The sequence below is a fragment of the Carettochelys insculpta genome, chromosome 6, assembly GCF_033958435.1.
Source record: "Carettochelys insculpta isolate YL-2023 chromosome 6, ASM3395843v1, whole genome shotgun sequence".
Taxonomy (NCBI): Eukaryota; Metazoa; Chordata; order Testudines; family Carettochelyidae; genus Carettochelys; species Carettochelys insculpta.
Window position 1 is genome coordinate 125,030,986 of NC_134142.1, and position 17,250 is coordinate 125,048,235.

A 17,250-nucleotide genomic window follows, 5' to 3' on the forward strand; every position below is an offset into this window, starting at 1 on the left:
ATGGATGCAGTTGAATGGATGGGGGTAGCTGGGTTTGCAGGTGAGGATGGATAGACGGATATGGCGGTGATGGACAGAAGGGGGGGTGGATGCAATGCTTAGTTTGTAAGGAAAGACACATCAGGGCCCAAGGAACCAGGAGCTGGGATGAAGCTGTTTGGTTTGGTATGTTCATAACCGACCCAGCAAACCCAGACTAGCAGGGGGAGATACGCATCCGGTAGAGCTGGCAGGGACCCCAGGAGGTCATTGAGACCAGTCCCCTCTCCTCTTGGCAGGACTAGGCGCCGTCCCTGACCGTTTCTTTTCTCTAAATTCATTTGCAGCAGACCCCGCTGCGTGGCCCCCTCCAGGGCTCAGCTCACAACCCTGGGCTTCGCAGGCCGGTGCTCCACCCACTGAGCCATCCCTCCCCGCGCAGCCAGGGGCCAAGCGGGGGAGTGGGGAGAGGTGGGGGGCAGTGGGTGAGCAGGGGGAGGCAGGTGCCAATGGCCAGGGGGTGGAAGGGGAGAGGTAGGGGGCCGGGGGCCAAGGGGCAAAAGGGGAGGTGGGAGGGACCAGTGGGGGGTCAGAGGTGGGCGGCGGGCGGCTGGGACAGGCGGGGGCCAGTGGCCGGGGGACGGGGGAGGCGGGAGCCAGTGGCCATTGCGCAGGCGGCGCTGCCGGCGCCGGGGAGCCCAATAACAAAGGGAACTTCCTGTCACGGCTGCGGGCTGCGCAGCGCCGGGCGGCGGGGCCGGGCCCAGCCAAGGGCCCTGGCGGGCGCGGGGAGCCGGTAAGCGGGGCCGGGCGGCCAGAGGGGGTCGGCGGGGGGTGCAGTGACCGGCCGCTCGGGGGGCGCGCGGGGGGTGCAGTGACCGGGCTGCTCCGGGGGCGCACGGGGTGCAGTGACCGGCCGCTGCGGGGGGTGCAGTGACCGGCCGCTCCGGGGGCGCGCGGGGGGTGCAGTGACCGGCCGCTCCGGGGGCGCGCGGGGGGTGCAGTGACCGGCCGCTGCGGGGGGTGCAGTGACCGGGCAGCTCCGGGGGCGCACGGGGGGTGCAGTGACCGGCCGCTGCGGGGGGTGCAGTGACCGGCCGCTCCGGGGGCGCACGGGGGGTGCAGTGGCCGGCCGCTGCGGGGGCGCACGGGGGGTGCAGTGGCCGGCCGCTGCGGGGGCGCGCGGGGGGTGCAGTGACCGGCCGCTCCGGGGGCGCACGGGGTGCAGTGACCGGCCGCTGCGGGGGCGCGCGGGGGGTGCAGTGACCCCAGCAGAGTTGCCCCAGCTCAGTCGGGCACTGCTGGGATGTTCCAGGTCTCACCCTGCTCTGTATGTGCTGGAGGTGATGGGCTTTTCTGCCCCAGTCACCGCAGTAGCATCCTGTGCCAGCCCAGTTCTCAGGGCACGACCCCCACCCTCCAGGCACCGCTTCCTCCCCCGCTTTCTTTTCAGCCACTTACCACCCCTCTCTGTGTGCAGGGGCAGTTTGGGGGAGCCCCCTGCCCTGGCTCCCAGCCCTCCAGCGGTCTGCTGCTGCCCTGACCTGGCGCCTCTGCCCTTGCAGGTGCGGGCGGCGATGGAGGAGTGGGCGCTGCTGGACGAGAGGCAGAGAGAGCTCTACAGGGACGTCATGCAGGAGAACTATGGGGACGCCATCTCACTGGGTGAGGGGCCGAGGCGGGGTGCAGGAGAGCATCGGCACCTCAGGGTGCAGGCAGAGAGACTGTCACCCCACAAGCCCTTCCTGGATCTATTTCCTCCTCACCTGTTCAGTTCTGTTTATAATTTGTGTGAGGTGAAAGTCACAAATTAATTTTCTCTTAACTGGTTTGCTTGGTGCAATATCTAATCGACCACAGCGACGTTAGCTAACGGCGACTTGTACAATATGTAACAGACCACAGCGACGTTAGCTAACGGCGACTTGTACGATATGTAACAGACCACAGCGACGTTAGCTAACGGCGACCTGGACGATATCTAACAGACCACTGCGACGTTGGCTAACGGTGACCTGTCCTAAGCAGTCCTTCGTGTCCGACGATGACGTCTTGAGCTTGCACAGGCTCATCGGTTGTGGATTCGCATGTGGCTGAGGAGTCCAAGCTTTGAACAGCCTCGGCGTTCACAGTGGGGTCAAGGGAATTGTCCTGGCTCTGTTGGTGCGGCTGCTGCTGTTGCTTTCTTCCTCTCGTGAGCATCAATGAGGCGTACGTGTCGCTGCTCTTCAAAGTTGTCGTACGTGTGCTGTACAAGAACACGGCAGCCTGTTCGGTCTTTGCATGCTGCTCTAGCTGACGTGCTTTTAAACCAGCATGAGCAATGTTGGCCTTCACGCAGTCTTTATATCTCTTGTGAGGCCTGCCTTGATTCCTTTTGCCCTGGGAGAGTTCACTTGCTTAGGGATTCTTGACTCCTCCATTCGTGTGACGTGCCCTGTCCAGCGAAGCTGGGCTTTCAGAATCATGGCTTCGATGCTCGTGGTTCCTGCTCTGTCCAGGACTTCCAGGTTTGTAATTCTGTCCTGCCATTGAATGAGCAGTATTGTCCTCGGGCTGCGTGTGTGGATGTGCTCCAGCAGTTTTATATGTTTTCTGTACAAGGTCCAGGTTTCACAGCCATACACGAGACTGGTCAGGACTACAGCCTGGTACACTTTCAGTTTAGTGGATTGTTGGATATTGTGCTGATTCAACACTCGCGGTCTCTGGCATCCTAGTGCCCGGCTGGCCTGGCAGATTCTGGCATTGATTGCTTTGTTAAGGGAGCCGTCATTGGCTATCACACTGCTGAGGTACTTGAACTCCTCTGCTGTTTTTAACTCTGTTCCTTCAATAAGGATTGAAGTGGGGAGAGCAGCAGATCCTGGAGCAGGTTGAAACAGTGTCTGGGTCTTTCCTAGGCTGATGGGCAAACCAGAGAGGCGAGTGGCATCAGCAAACTTGTTGATGATGGGCTGGAGATCAGCTTCCTTGTGTGCCACACGTGCAAAGTCGTCAGCAAAAAGGGCTTCAAGGATGAGCCTCGCAAGCATCTTAGTTTTAGCATTCAGGTGATGAAGGTCGAAAAGTGACCCATCAAATCTGTATTTTATGTAGACTCCATGATCCAGGTCCCTAACTGCGTGGTTGAGAACGCAAGTCAAAAACAAGTTGAATAACACTGGGGCCAGCATGCACCTTTGCTTCACACCATTGGATATCTCAAATGGATCTGAGGACTCGCCATTCGAAAGAATTAAGCCAGTCATGTCATTGTGAAACAGATGTATGAGGCTAATGAATCTTCTCGAGCAGCCAAGTTTTGACAGGATAATCCACAGGGCTTCTCTGTTGACGGTGTCAAATGCCTTGGTCAGGTCTATAAAGACAGCGTACAGATCCAAGTTCTGCTCTATGCTCTTTTCCTGAACCTGATGAACAGCAGAGATCATGTCAATGGTGCTGTGGCCTGAGCGAAAACCACACTGTGCCTCTGGTAGGTTCTCCTCTGAGATGCTGGTGATCAGACGGTTGAGGATTACTCGAGCCAAGATGTTCCCAGCAGTACAGAGAAGGCAGATACCCCGGTAATTTCCACAGTCAGCTTTGTAACCCATGTTCTTGAAGAGTGAGATGATTGTGGCATCCTTAAAGTCTTCGGGCTTGTCGTCTTCTTCCCAGATGCTGATCAAGATGTTGTGAAAGGCTTTAAGTGACACTGGTCCTGCTGCTTTGAAAATTTCAGCAGGATACCGTCCACCCCAGGGGCTCTGCCAGAGCTGGTCTGGCTGATTGCCTTTTTGACCTCGTCCATTGTTGTAGGGGGCAAGTCAAGACTGTCTATTGTGGGTTTCTGAGGGATCTAGTCTAGGACCACAGTGTCGACAATGGACGGTCTGTTGAGAAGGTTGCTGAAGTGCTCTCTCCACCTATTGTTGATGCTGTTCTTCTCTCTCAGAAGGGTCATGCCATCTGTAGACAGGAGAGGTGTAGTACTTGGCTTTGAAGGTCCATATAAGAAGGAGAAGGAGAAGTTGCTTTCACAAGGTGGTCAAGGTCCTCATAGAAATTTTCTCTTGCTTGGTCACTGCTAGTCAGCGTTGGGGCGTCAGTGCTGATGACCGTAACATGGTGAGAGGTGTTGAGGGGGAAGCGGAGCTTGATCAGATGCTCACTGATGCAAGTTGGTAGGTCAGGAAGCTGGTGCAGAAGTGAGGTCTTGATGGCAAGTCCCACTCCATGGATTCTGTCTTCATTTTCTGGCCTGCCTTTCCAGAAGAAGGTGTAACCTTTTGGTTCGCAGATGGATCCTTCTTCTGCCAGTCTGGTCTCGCTCAGGGTTGCTCTGTCAATGTTATAACATGCCAGTTCTCTTGCTATGAGGGCCGTTCTTCTCTCAGGCCTCACAGCATTCTCCCTGTCCAAGAGGGTGCGAACGTTCCATGCTGCAAATATCATCTTTCTTTTCACTGGTTTTCGACCGCTGTGAGGGTAAAACCGCCAGCTGTGGCATGCTGGCCATTTTGGTTGGGACAAGCAATTTTTGGGACACCTTTTCTAGTCCCCTCCGTCATTTGGAGGGTGAGCAGTGCTGTCCCTAACAAGGCCTGCTCAGTCTCCTGGGATGCTGCTGAACTCCTCTGTCATCCTGGGATCAGAGCTGAGTGACCAAAGTCCACAGGCTGCCTACATGCAGGTTTGGAGCTACGACTCCCCGTGGTCACCTCCACCTGTCGCTTCGCCATCGCCGTAGGACTTTGAGGTACACAGAAGTGATGCGAGTGTGCAAAGCACCTGTGCGGGAGAATGTTTAAAGTGGAAAAGCCGTTGCACAGGGGCAGTTCCACTCTCTCGACCTCAGAAGCCTGGTTCCAGTGGTACGAAAAGTTGTCACAGCTGGGACTTCCTAGGCTGCAGGGGATGGCCAGGCCATCTCTGGCGCCTTGTCATGCCCTTTGCTCTCCACAGACCGTTGCAGAACCACCTTCCTGGTCATTGGATCTTGCTGTTGATCTCATCCGTCCAATCCGCTGGGGGCAACTTTGCATGCTGGGATAGGCAATTCCCTATCTCACCGCAGGTTACAGAGCTGCCAGCTGCCCTCACATGGTTTAGCCCACCTGTCAAAGAGGTTTATCAGGGTGTGGCTGCTGCATGCTACAGCTTCTTGGAGCCACAGGTGAGAGCTGGGAGCCAGGTGGGGACCAAAGGTGCATGAACTGCCCCGAAGAGACACAAGTCCCTACACCAGAGGTGCTACCCATCCCTGGACACCCCTAAAAGACCACAGCGACATTAGGTGACAGCGACCTGGACGATATCTAACAGACCACAGCAATGTTAGATATTGTCTAGGTCGCCATTAGCTAACAGACCAAAGCAACGTTAGCTAACAGCGACCTGGATGGTATCTAACAGACCACAGCAACGTTAGCTAATGGCGACCTGGATGGTATCTAACAGACCAAAGCAATGTTAGCTAACGGCGACCTGGATGGTATCTAACAGACCACAGCAACGTTAGCTAATGGCGACCTGGACGATATCTAACAGACCAAAGCAACGTTAGCTAACGGCGACCTGGATGGTATCTAACAGACCACAGCAAAGTTAGCTAATGGCGACCTGGACGGTATCTAACAGACCACAGCAACGTTAGCTAACGGCGACCTGGACGGTATCTAACAGACCACAGCAACGTTAGCTAATGGCGACCTGGACGGTATCTAACAGACCACAGCAACGTTAGCTAACAGCGACCTGGACGATATCTAACAGACCACAGCAATGTTAGCTAATGGCGACCAAGACAATATCTAACAGACCATGGCGACGTTAGCTAACGGCAACCTGGTCGATATCTAACAGACCACAGCAACGTTGGCCAACGGCGACCTGGACGGTATCTAACAGACCACGGCGACGTTAGCTAACGGCGACCTGGACGGTATCTAACAGACCACGGCAACGTTGGCCAACGGCGACCTGGACAGTATCTAACAGACCACGGCGACGTTAGCTAATGGCGACCTGGACGGTATCTAACAGACCACAGCAATGTTAGCTAATGGCGACCAAGACAATATCTAACAGACCACGGCGACGTTAGCTAACGGCAACCTGGTCGATATCTAACAGACCACAGCAACGTTGGCCAACGGCGACCTGGACGATATCTAACAGACCACGGCGACGTTAGCTAACAGTGACCTGGACGATATCTAACAGACCACGGCGACATTAGCTAACGGCGACCTGGAAGGATCCCATTTTAACATGATGTCAAGTATCGGAGGGGTGGCCGTGTTAATCTGGATCTGTAACAGCAACGAAGGGTCCTGTGGCACCTTATAGACTTAACAGAAAAGTTTGGAGCATGAGCTCTCGTGAGCATCTGAAGAAGTGAGTTAACTCACGGAAGCTCATGCTCAAAACTTCTCTGTTAGTCTATAAGGTGCCACAGGACCCTTCGTTGCTATTTTAACATGAAATATTTCTCACTACCCCCCACTACCCTGGCCAACAAGCAGTTGTGTTGATAATAATCAACAGTTAAAGACTGGCAAAGTGACTGAACCCAATGAGGCTGAGTTTGGAACTGGGCAGCATTTCCTTTGGACATATGTGCCACTGGCAATTTGGGTTTAGCAGATAGTACTGTCTGTCTTGGTGCTTCCCTCGTCAGGGTCAGTGGCTCTTCTAGCGATCTGACTGTAATATAACCCATTCACAGGTGTTCTGGAAATTATCCAGGAGTGAGAACAGGTTGCTCCTTTGCACTATATGGTTCATTCATTCTTCCCCTTTCCCAGGGCTTTTTCTAGAAAAAAAGGTGCCGGAACTCAAGGCTGATGATTCCTCACAGGGGTCAGTGTGTTCAGTTTCAATGCCCTGGTCCCAGCAGTGCTGCAGGACTGGCGGGGGGCTCCTGCCCTGTCCCTGTGCTGCTGTGGGGTGGCGGGGGGCTCCTGCCCTGTCCCTGTGCTGCTGTGGGGTGGCGGGGGGCTCTTGCCCTGTCCCTGCGCTGCTGTGGGGTGGCGGGGGGCTCTTGCCCTGTCCCTGCGGGGTGGCGGGGGGCTCCTGCCCTGTCCCTGTGCTGCTGTGGGGTGGCGGGGGGCTCCTGCCCTGTCCCTGTGGGGTGGCGGGGGGCTCCTGCCCTGTCCCTGCACTGCTGTGGGGTGGCGGGGGGCTCCTGCCCTGTCCCTGTGCTGCTGTGGGGTGGCGGGGGGCTCCTGCCCTGTCCCTGTGCTGCTGTGGGGTGGCGGGGGGCTCCTGCCCTGTCACTGCGGTGTGGCGGGGGGCTCCTGCCCTGTCCCTGCACTGCTGTGGGGTGGCGGGGGGCTCCTGCCCTGTCCCTGCGCTGCTGGGGGACTGCCAGTGAGAATGTTTCTGGTGTTCAAACAGAAAACCGGTGCCAGAACCGCGTTCCAGTGCCTTCCACCAGGAGAACAGCCTTGCCTGCGCCTTAGGCAGGGTCAGCTCCTTCCGTGGCTGGGTGAGGCGCCCGCCTAGGAAACGCGCTGGCTGGTCTGTAACGGAGCAAGCGCCTTTGGCACAGATTGGTTCCGTTAGGCCCTGGGATGCGGGCAGGAGCTTGTGGGCATCCGTGCCAAGAGCACTGGTGCATGGGGAGGCTCATAGGAGCTCCGTGGCCGTTCGTAGTGGGCCCTGCTGAGACCCTGTTAACCTGCTCCCTGCACCCTGGCAGGATTTCCCGTCCCCAAGCCAGCGGCCATCTCCTGGATGGAGCGAGGGGAAGAGGCATGTGGGCTGGATCACCAGGGCTCTGAGGAACAGGAGACCCCAGGTGAGGGGTGAGGGACATCTGCCAGGCCCCCCTCAGTTGTCTCCTCTGCAGACGCTGCGCTCCTCACTTGCAGCTTTTGCCGGTGCACCGGCTCCCCTGCATCTCTGTGGCTCCCTGGGCCAGGGGGACAGAACCAAACCCCCCCCATGGGGGAGATCCCCAGGTTTGGAGGTATGGTGCTGGCTGGAGGGCAGAGAGGTGCAGTGTGGGGCAGGAAGGAAGACTGGGTGGGGGGCTATGGGCATGGATGGGTGGGAGAAGGGGGAGGTTTGTGTGGATGGGCTGTTGCAGGTTGATGGGGAGGGAGAGGCAGGTGGGGAGTTATGGGGAGGGAACCTTACATGTGTATGGGGGCAGTGGTAGATGGGCAGGGCATTTATGGGACAGACCACTGTATGTTTACAGGGGGAGGGGGAGGTGACTGGGTGGTGGTTGATGTGAACATATATGGGGATACAGAGTTGCTTGTGGGGAGTTTTGTCCCGTGGCTGGAGCCCTCTGCCCTGCCCAGCGCCTGCCCCCGCCACGGCATGTCCACAGAGCCCTCTGCCCTGCCCAGCGCCTGCCCCCGCCACGGCGTGTCCACAGAGCCCTCTGCCCTGCCCAGCGCCTGCCCCCGCCACGGCGTGTCCACAGAGCCCTTTCCCCACCCCCAGCGCCTGCCCCCGCCACGGCGTGTCCACAGAGCCCTCTGCCCTGCCCAGCGCCTGCCCCCGCCACGGCGTGTCCACAGAGCCCTCTGCCCCGCCCAGCGCCCGCCCCCGCCACGGCGTGTCCACAGAGCCCTCTGCCCCGCCCAGCGCCTGCCCCCGCCACGGCGTGTCCACAGAGCCCTCTGCCCCGCCCAGTGCCTGCCCCCGCCCCTGCCACGGTGTGTCCACAGAGCCCTCTGCCCCGCCCAGCGCCTGCCCCCGCCACGGCGTGTCCACAGAGCCCTCTGCCCCGCCCAGCGCCTGCCCCCGCCACGGCGTGTCCACAGAGCCCTCTGCCCCGCCCAGCGCCCGCCCCCGCCACGGCGTGTCCACAGAGCCCTCTGCCCCGCCCAGCGCCCGCCCCCGCCACGGCGTGTCCACAGAGCCCTCTGCCCCGCCCAGCGCCCGCCCCCGCCACGGCGTGTCCACAGAGCCCTCTGCCCCGCCCAGCGCCCGCCCCCGCCACGGCGTGTCCACAGAGCCCTCTGCCCCGCCCAGCGCCCGCCCCCGCCACGGCGTGTCCACAGAGCCCTCTGCCCTGCCCAGCGCCCGCCCCTGCCACGGCGTGTCCACAGAGCCCTCTGCCCTGCCCAGCGCCCGCCCCTGCCACGGCGTGTCCACAGAGCCCTCTGCCCTGCCCAGCGCCTGCCCCTGCCACGGCGTGTCCACAGAGCCCTCTGCCCTGCCCAGCGCCTGCCCCCGCCACGGCGTGTCCACAGAGCCCTTTCCCCACCCCCAGCGCCTGCCCCCATCACGGCGTGTCCACAGAGCCCTCTGCCCTGCCCAGCGCCTGCCCCCGCCACGGCGTGTCCACAGAGCCCTCTGCCCTGCCCAGCGCCTGCCCCTGCCACGGCGTGTCCACAGAGCCCTCTGCCCTGCCCAGCGCCTGCCCCTGCCACGGCGTGTCCACAGAGCCCTCTGCCCTGCCCAGCGCCTGCCCCCGCCACGGCGTGTCCACAGAGCCCTCTGCCCCGCCCAGTGCCTGCCCCCGCCCCTGCCACGGCGTGTCCACAGAGCCCTCTGCCCCGCCCAGTGCCTGCCCCCGCCCCTGCCACGGCGTGTCCACAGAGCCCTCTGCCCCGCCCAGTGCCTGCCCCCGCCCCTGCCACGGCGTGTCCACAGAGCCCTCTGCCCCACCTAGCGCCTGCCCCTGCCACGGCGTGTCCACAGAGCCCTCTGCCCTGCCCAGCGCCTGCCCCTGCCCCTGCCCCTGCCACGGCGTGTCCACAGAGCCCTCTGCCCCGCCCAGCGCCTGCCCCTGCCCCTGCCACGGTGTGTCCACAGAGCCCTCTGCCCTGCCCAGCGCCTGCCCCCGCCACGGCGTGTCCACAGAGCCCTCTGCCCTGCCCAGCGCCTGCCCCCGCCACGGCGTGTCCACAGAGCCCTCTGCCCTGCCCAGCGCCTGCCCCCGCCACGGCATGTCCGCAGAGCCCTCTGCCCTGCCCAGCGCCTGCCCCTGCCACGGCGTGTCCACAGAGCCCTCTGCCCTGCCCAGCGCCTGCCCCCGCCACGGCGTGTCCACAGAGCCCTCTGCCCTGCCCAGCGCCTGCCCCTGCCACGGCGTGTCCACAGAGCCCTCTGCCCTGCCCAGCGCCCGCCCCTGCCACGGCGTGTCCACAGAGCCCTCTGCCCTGCCCTGTGCATGGGGATGTGTTGGGACATGCATGGAGTATGGAGTGTGCGCAGACCTGCTGTGGCATGGGCAGGGCCCTGTCCCTGTGCCCAGTGGACACAGGCATGTTTTGGCATTGGCCGAGTGCCTGGTGTGCATGGACATGCCATGGGGTGGCTGGAGCCCTCTCCCCGTGGCCGCGCCGTGGCCTGGGCGCAGCTCCGCCTGCGCTCTGCCCATCTCTCTCTCCCAGCAGGGGACAGGCTAGCGAGCGATAAGGAGGAAGAGGAGGGGCCCGAGCCTGCCCGGCCGGAGGAAGAGCCTCCCGAGGCAGAGGCCCCCACCCGCCCCGACTGGGCCGAGGCCTGTGAGCGCCTGTGCCGGCCCCCGCAGCGAGGCCGCCGGTGGGGCCCGTACGCCCGGCGCCGGCGGGTCAGCACCGCCCCGCGGGCCGAGCCCCGCTTCTTCGACTGCCCTGACTGCGGGAAGCGCTTCACGCTCAGCTCCCACCTCATCCGGCACCAGCGGGTGCACACGGGCGAGAGGCCCTTCGCCTGCGGGGTGTGCGGGAAGAGCTTCTCTCAGCGCTCGGACCTGGGCCGCCACCAGCGCACCCACACGGGCGAGAAGCTCTACCACTGCACCCAGTGCCAGAAGAGCTTCAGCGAGAGCTCCCACCTCATCCGCCACCAGATCATCCACTCCGGCGAGAAGCCCTTCAAGTGCAACGTCTGCGGCAAGAGCTACGGCGACAGCTCCTACCTGGCCGTGCACCAGCGCGCGCACACCGGCGCCCGCCCCTACCGCTGCCCCCTCTGCGGCAAGAGCTTCGGGCGCAGCTCCACCCTCATCCGCCACCAGCGCGTCCACGCCAGCGACGGGACTCCCCCCGAGGGCCAGCCCGCCCTGCCCGGGACTCCCCTGCCCCCTCGGCCCAGCGCCCGCCACCTCCGGATAGTGGGGTGGCAGTGGGGCGGGATGGAGTGAAGGGGGCGGGGTGGGTGGGGAGAGGCGGGGGGCTGAGGGCGATTGGTCGCTGCTAGGGGGTTGATGACCATGGCGACAATGGAGGGGCTTGGTGGGTTGGTTACCCTGGTAACTGGTGGCTTATGGAGAGGATTGACGGGTTGGTTACCCTGGTGACTGGTCACTGTGGAGAGGATTGGCGGGTTGGTTTCCTTGGTGACTGGTCACTAGGGAGAGAATTGGTGGGTTGGTTTCCTTGGTGACTGGTCACTAGGGCGAGGATTGGTGGGTTGGTTTCCTTGGTGACTGGTCACTATGGAGAGGACTGGTGGGCTGGTTACCCTTGTGACTGGTCACTGTGCAGAGGGTTGGTGGGTTGGTTTCCTTGGTGATTGGTCACTGTGGAGAAGATTGGTGGGTTGGTTACCACAGTGATTAGTCACTAGGGTTGGAGTTGGTACTTCAGTACCCATGCTGACTGACCACTGACAGGGATTGGTGCATTGGTTACCATGGTGTTAGTTGCTAGAAGGAGAGTTGCTGATTTGGTTATTATGGATGATGGGTTGCTATTGAGAGAGGGACGGGAGGGGTGTTTTGATTATCAGGGTGATTGTTGGTAAGGAATCAATTGGTGCTTCAGTTGCTAGGGGCAACTGGTCACTCGGGAGCCAGCAGACTGATGGTCTGTTTCCTAGGTGTGACACGTTGTTCAGAGCAGCAGGTGTGCAGGGTCGAGAGGATTACGTTGGGGTGCCTGGTACTCCCCAAACCATTGTAGCATTTAAGGAAGGTGCGCAGGGGGCTAATACCCCAGAACAGCCCCCACTATGGGCTCCCCATTCCTCCGTCACCCCCCGCCAGGTCTCCGGGCTCCTGCTCGGCCAGTGGGGCAGGCCATGGATTGACAGCCTCGGGACGGGGAGGCGTGAGGCAGAACAGACTGACACTCCCTCCTTGGGGGCAGCATCGCCCGCCTCAGCCCACATCGGAGCCAGCCACCAGGGAAGAACCAGAGCCAGCTGCTCAGGGGTGGGCTGCCGGCTACCTGGTGACGCTGCCGCGGAGCGGAGGCCCCATGGGCTCCACGGCACAGCGGGAGCTGGAGGCAAACAAGTATCTTCTGCCGGGGGTCACTTGGCCATCGCCCCATTGGGGTCACTGAGGCCAGCCCCCAGCTGGGGTCCCTCAGCCCTAGCTCCATGGGCATCACTGGGCAGGTCGCGTAGAGGTGCTAATGGGCCATCGCTCTGCAGCGCCCACAGTGCAGGGCTAGCTGACGGCAGCTGGCTGGGTACGTGGAAGTTCTCAGCTCTTATGACACTATAACATGACTGACCTTTCTATTTATTTACGGTTCCCTTCCCCGCCCCGCAGCGCGTCGTAGGTCCGTCTGACGTAGATTGTAAGCCTACTGGGGCAGGGACCTCTTTTTCTAGACCTCTGTGTGAGCTCTGGGCAAAGCCACAGGGCTGCAGAAATGGTTAATAATAATAAACGCCTAACGACACGTCTCCTCGGAGCACCGAGTTACACCCGAGCCCACAGGCCTCACTCACCCTGGCAGCAGAGGCGGCACGTAGAGGGGCTCTCAGGCCTTTGGAGGAGCTGGGTTCTATGGTGTCTGGTGCTTCTATACAGTCTGTGGTTACCCTGGTGACTGGGCACTGCAGAGAGGGTTGGTGGGTGGGGTACCCTGGCGACTGGTCACGAATGCAGAGATTGAGGGGGATGGTCACCTTGGTGACTGGTCAGTATGGAGAGGGTTGGTGGGTTGGTCGCCCTGGTGACGGGGAGGCAGGGAATATGTCAGTGGTTCGTGCTTTGGGCTGTAAACTCAGGGTTGTGAGTTTCATCCTTGTTGGGCCTCAAATGTGCTTGATATACACACAAGTATGCGTGATATTTAATAACGACAGAGAATTCTCTTCTTAAGTCTGCAGATGACCCCAAGCTGGGAGGGGTGCACCTGCTTTGGAGGACAGGGTCAGAATTCAAAATGATCTGGAGAAACGGTCTGAGGCAAATAGGATGAGGTTCAATAGGGACAAATGCCAAGTGCCCCACATAGGGAGGACCAATCCGTTTCACACATGCAAAATGAAAAGGGACGGTCTAGGATGGAGTATTGCAGGACAGGACCTCGGTTCTGGGAGGTGTAACTGGGGTGTGAAGAGCAGGACATGAAAAGTCGTTTGTCCACTCCACTCACCGCTGATTAGGAGCGTTGTGTCCAGTCCTGGGTCCCGCATAGCAGGGAAGATGTGGAGAAATTGGAGAGCGTCCAGAGAAGAGCCACTAAAACGACGAAAGGTCTGGAAATATGACGTAGGAGGGGAGATTACGAGAACTGGGTTTATTTACTTTGGAAAAGAGAAGGCTGAGAGAGGACATGAGAGCGGCTTTCAAGCACCTAAAAGGGTGTTACAAGGAGGAGGGAGAAGAATTTCTCTTCTTAGCCACTGAGGACAGGGCAAGGAGCAATGGGCTTAAATTTCAGCAATGGAGGTTTAGGTTGGACATTAGGAAAAACTTCCAACCTGTCAGGGTGGTCAAACCCTGGAATAAATTACCTGGGAGAGTGGTTGTAGAATCTCCCTCCCTGGAGATATTTAAGAGCAGGTTGGATAAATGTCTGACGGGATGATCTAGATGGTGCTTGGTCCTGCCGTGAGGGCAGGGGGCTGGACTCGATGACCTCTTGAGGTCCCTTCCAGTTCCACTGTTCTGTGGTTCCGTGACTAGTGCCTACAGGAGGGACTTGGTGGGTTGGTCACCCTTGTGACTTCAGAGCAGGCTGACCGTGCATCCCTATTCTGAATCCAGGACACCTGGTAAAATTACTTGTATTCAAGTGCGTTCAACAGCCGTCAGAACGATGCAGCAGAAATACTGAAATTAGCCTCAAATTGAGTGAGTCCTCTTGGAAGGAACTACTGTGTAGAGAGTCTGTTTATTTACTGTCCTATCTGCAAGGTTTGCAGGGGGAGAAGTCACACGCACGCAGACACACTCACACTCTCTGGGAATGGCAGTGACTGACCAACCTAACCCAGCTGTTTCCACCCTCCGTGCCTGGATGGTCCCTGGGATGGAACTGCTTCTCTGGTACCTGCTACAGCATCTTCTCGAGACAACACAGAGGGGACACAGGGTCACAGGCCCCTTGCATAGCAGTAATTGGACCCGGTGCTCTGTGTTTGGCAAAGGGAAATAGGTCGCCCTAGGAGGGGACGGTGAGAGTGGAGCCATGGAGGAGGCTGGTGGGTGGTCAGCAAAGGTGACATATAACCAGCCACTGTTTGCCCTCATCCCCCAGCCACCACTGCAAGAAGCCAGTACTGGCTGGAAATGGGGTGGAGTTGGAGGGAAGCTTGTGGGGCAGGGCAGGGCAGCAGCTGGTCCTGCACACTGCAGCTTTGCTCAGCCTCCAGCCTGACACCTTACAGCCCAGCATCATCCATTGGACCCCCTCCTGTCGCACACTCACGGCTGGTGGATGGCTGGCTGGCCAGCGAGCACGGACCCAGCTGGCAGTAGGACCAAGTACTGATAGGAGGGAGGAGGCAGAAAATAGGGGACAATCTGCCCATTTCCAAGAACGGGTAGGGACAGCTGCAGGTAGTGAGAAACGGGATTGTCCCTTCGACAATGAGATGTCTGGTCTCCCTACTTATGGAGACGATTGGTGGGCTGGTTACCGTAGTGACTGGTCACTATGGCAGCAATTTGGTTGGTTGGTTACCCGGGGGATGGGTCACTATGGCAGCAGTTTGGCAGGTTGGTTACCCTGGTGACTGGTGCCCAGTCGGGGAGGGCAGGGAGTCTGGGTCGGTGAGTTCTCCCTGTGCCCCGGTGGGTGTGATCCCGGCCTGCACCTGCTGACAGGGAAGTCTGAGGCTTCGGTCCTTGAGCTGTGGGCTCAGACCTGTCTCTCAGTGGCAGGCCCCTCACTGCAGACGGACGTGACCTCTCCTCCTCCATGCACCCCGGCCCTCCAGCCAGCCGGGGCTAGTGCCCTGAGAGGGGGACCCCCCCATTCCCCTCCCAGACATCACTCACCCTGGGCCAGAGTGGGAGCCAGCCCCCCTGCCCCCTCAGGGAAAGGCCCCGGGTCCGGTTCCCCACGCTGGCTGGGTGCTGTAACCAGAGCCCTTGCTGCCTTCACCAGAGAGGGCGCGGCGGGCCGGGGTGGGAGGGGGTTGGCGTAGCAGAGCATGGCCAGGAGGGGGCAGTGCAGACTCACCTGTACCCTCGGGCTGAGCGGTCCCCTCTGCCCGGGGAGGTTACGCCAGACAAGTAGGGAGGCAGGTCTCAACGGGTTCTAGCCCAGCGCAGGGAGGGCAGGGGGATTGCTCTCAGGGTGTGTCTACAGCAGCCTAATCCATTACTGCAACAGGAGAAACTGCGGCAGGAGTCCAGGCACTCACAAAACCGGCACTCCCTGCTTAGAGTCAGGGGGAGAACCCGGGAGTCCTGGCTCCCAGCCCCCACCCCACAGCAGGGAGAAAACCCAGGAGTCCAGGGTCCCAGCTCCGTACCTCACAGCCAGGGGGAGAACCCAGGAGTCCTGGCTCCCAGCCCCGACCCACAGCAGAGAGAGAACCCAGGAGTCCAGGGTCCCAGCTCCGTACCTCACAGCCAGGGGGAGAACCCAGGAGTCCTGGCTCCCAGCCCCCACCCCGCAGCAGGAAAAGAACCCAGGAGTCCTGACTCCCAGCCCCCCTACCCCACAGCAGGGAGTGAAACCAAGAGTCCTGACTCCCAGCCCCTCACCCCACAGCAGGGGGAGAACCCAGGAGTCCTGGCTCCCAGCCCCCACCCCACAGCAGAGAGAGAACCCAGGAGTCCAGGCTCCCAGCTCTGTACCTCACAGCCAGGGGGAGAACCCAGGAGTCCTGGCTCCCAGCCCCCACCGCGCAGCAGGGAAAGAACCCAGGAGTCTTGGATCCCAGCCCCCTCACCCCACAGTAGGGAGTGAAACCAAGAGTCCTGACTCCCAGCCCCTCACCCCACAGCAGGGAGTGAAACCAAGAGTCCTGACTCCCAGCCCCTCACCCCACAGCAGGGAGTGAAACCAGGAGTCCTGGCTCCCAGCCCCTCACCCCACAGCAGGGAGAGAACCCAGGAGTCCTGGCTCCCAGCCCCCACCCCACAGCAGAGAGAGAACCCAGGAGTCCAGGCTCCCAGCTCTGTACCTCACAGCCAGGGGGAGAACCCAGGAGTCCTGGCTCCCAACCCCAACCCCACAGCAGGGGGAGAACCCAGGAGTCCTGGCTCCCAATTTCCCACCCCACAGCAAGGAGAGAACCCAGGAGTCCAGAGTCCCAGCTCCGTACCTCACAGCAGGGAGTGAAACCAAGAGTCCTGACTCCCAGCCCCTCACCCCACAGCAGGGAGTGAAACCAGGAGTCCTGGCTCCCAGCTCTGTACCTCACAGCCAGGGGGAGAACCCAGGAGTCCTGGCTCCCAACCCCAACCCCACAGCAGGGGGAGAACCCAGGAGTCCTGGCTCCCAATTTCCCACCCCACAGCAAGGAGAGAACCCAGGAGTCCAGAGTCCCAGCTCCGTACCTCACAGCAGGGAGTGAAACCAAGAGTCCTGACTCCCAGCCCCTCACCCCACAGCAGGGAGTGAAACCAGGAGTCCTGGCTCCCAGCTCTGTACCTCACAGCCAGGGGGAGAACCCAGGAGTCCTGGCTCCCAGCCCCCACCACACAGCAAGGAGAGAACCCAGGAGTCCAGAGTCCCAGCTCCGTACCTCACAGCCAGGGGGAGAACCCAGGAGTCCTGGCTCCCAGCCCCCACCGCACAGCAGGGAGCGAAACCAAGAGTCCTGACTCCCAGCCCCTCACCCCACAGCAGGGAGAGAACCCAGGAGTCCAGGCTCCCAGCTCTGTACCTCACAGCCAGGGGGAGAACCCAGGAGTCCTGACTCCCAGCCCCCCCACCCCACAGCAGGGAGTGAAACCAAGAGTCCTGGCTCCCAATTTCCCACCCCACAGCAGAGAGAGAACCCAGGAGTCCAGGGTCCCAGCTCCATACCTTACAGCCAGGAGGAGAACCCAGGAGTCCTGGCTCCCAGCCCCCACCCCGCAGCAGGAAAAGAACCCAGGAGTCCTGACTCCCAGCCCCCCTACCCCACAGCGGGGAGTGAAACCAAGAGTCCTGACTCCCAGCCCCTCACCCCATAGCAGGGAATGAAACCAGG

General features: G+C 60.6%; 1 protein-coding gene across 1 annotated transcript; it reads left to right on the plus strand.

Moving 5' to 3' along the window:
- Positions 1-12,548, plus strand: LOC142015204 (uncharacterized). The gene is made up of 5 exons (XM_074998620.1): positions 1-40; positions 654-775; positions 1,545-1,644; positions 7,670-7,768; positions 10,326-12,548. Exons 1-5 carry the CDS (start codon positions 1-3, stop codon positions 11,057-11,059), a joined length of 1,095 nt encoding a protein of 364 aa, XP_074854721.1. The 3' UTR covers positions 11,060-12,548.
- Positions 12,549-17,250: the final 4,702 nt, after the last annotated feature.

Excerpts from the sequence above, each read along its gene's own strand:
- LOC142015204 (XM_074998620.1), top strand. The coding sequence starts at position 1 with ATGGATGCAGTTGAATGGATGGGGGTAGCTGGGTTTGCAG. Across the intron at positions 41-653 it reads GGGGGTAGCTGGGTTTGCAG|GCGGCGCTGCCGGCGCCGGG; the intron begins GTGAGGATGGAT and ends GCCATTGCGCAG. Across the intron at positions 776-1,544 it reads CTGGCGGGCGCGGGGAGCCG|GTGCGGGCGGCGATGGAGGA; the intron begins GTAAGCGGGGCC and ends CTGCCCTTGCAG.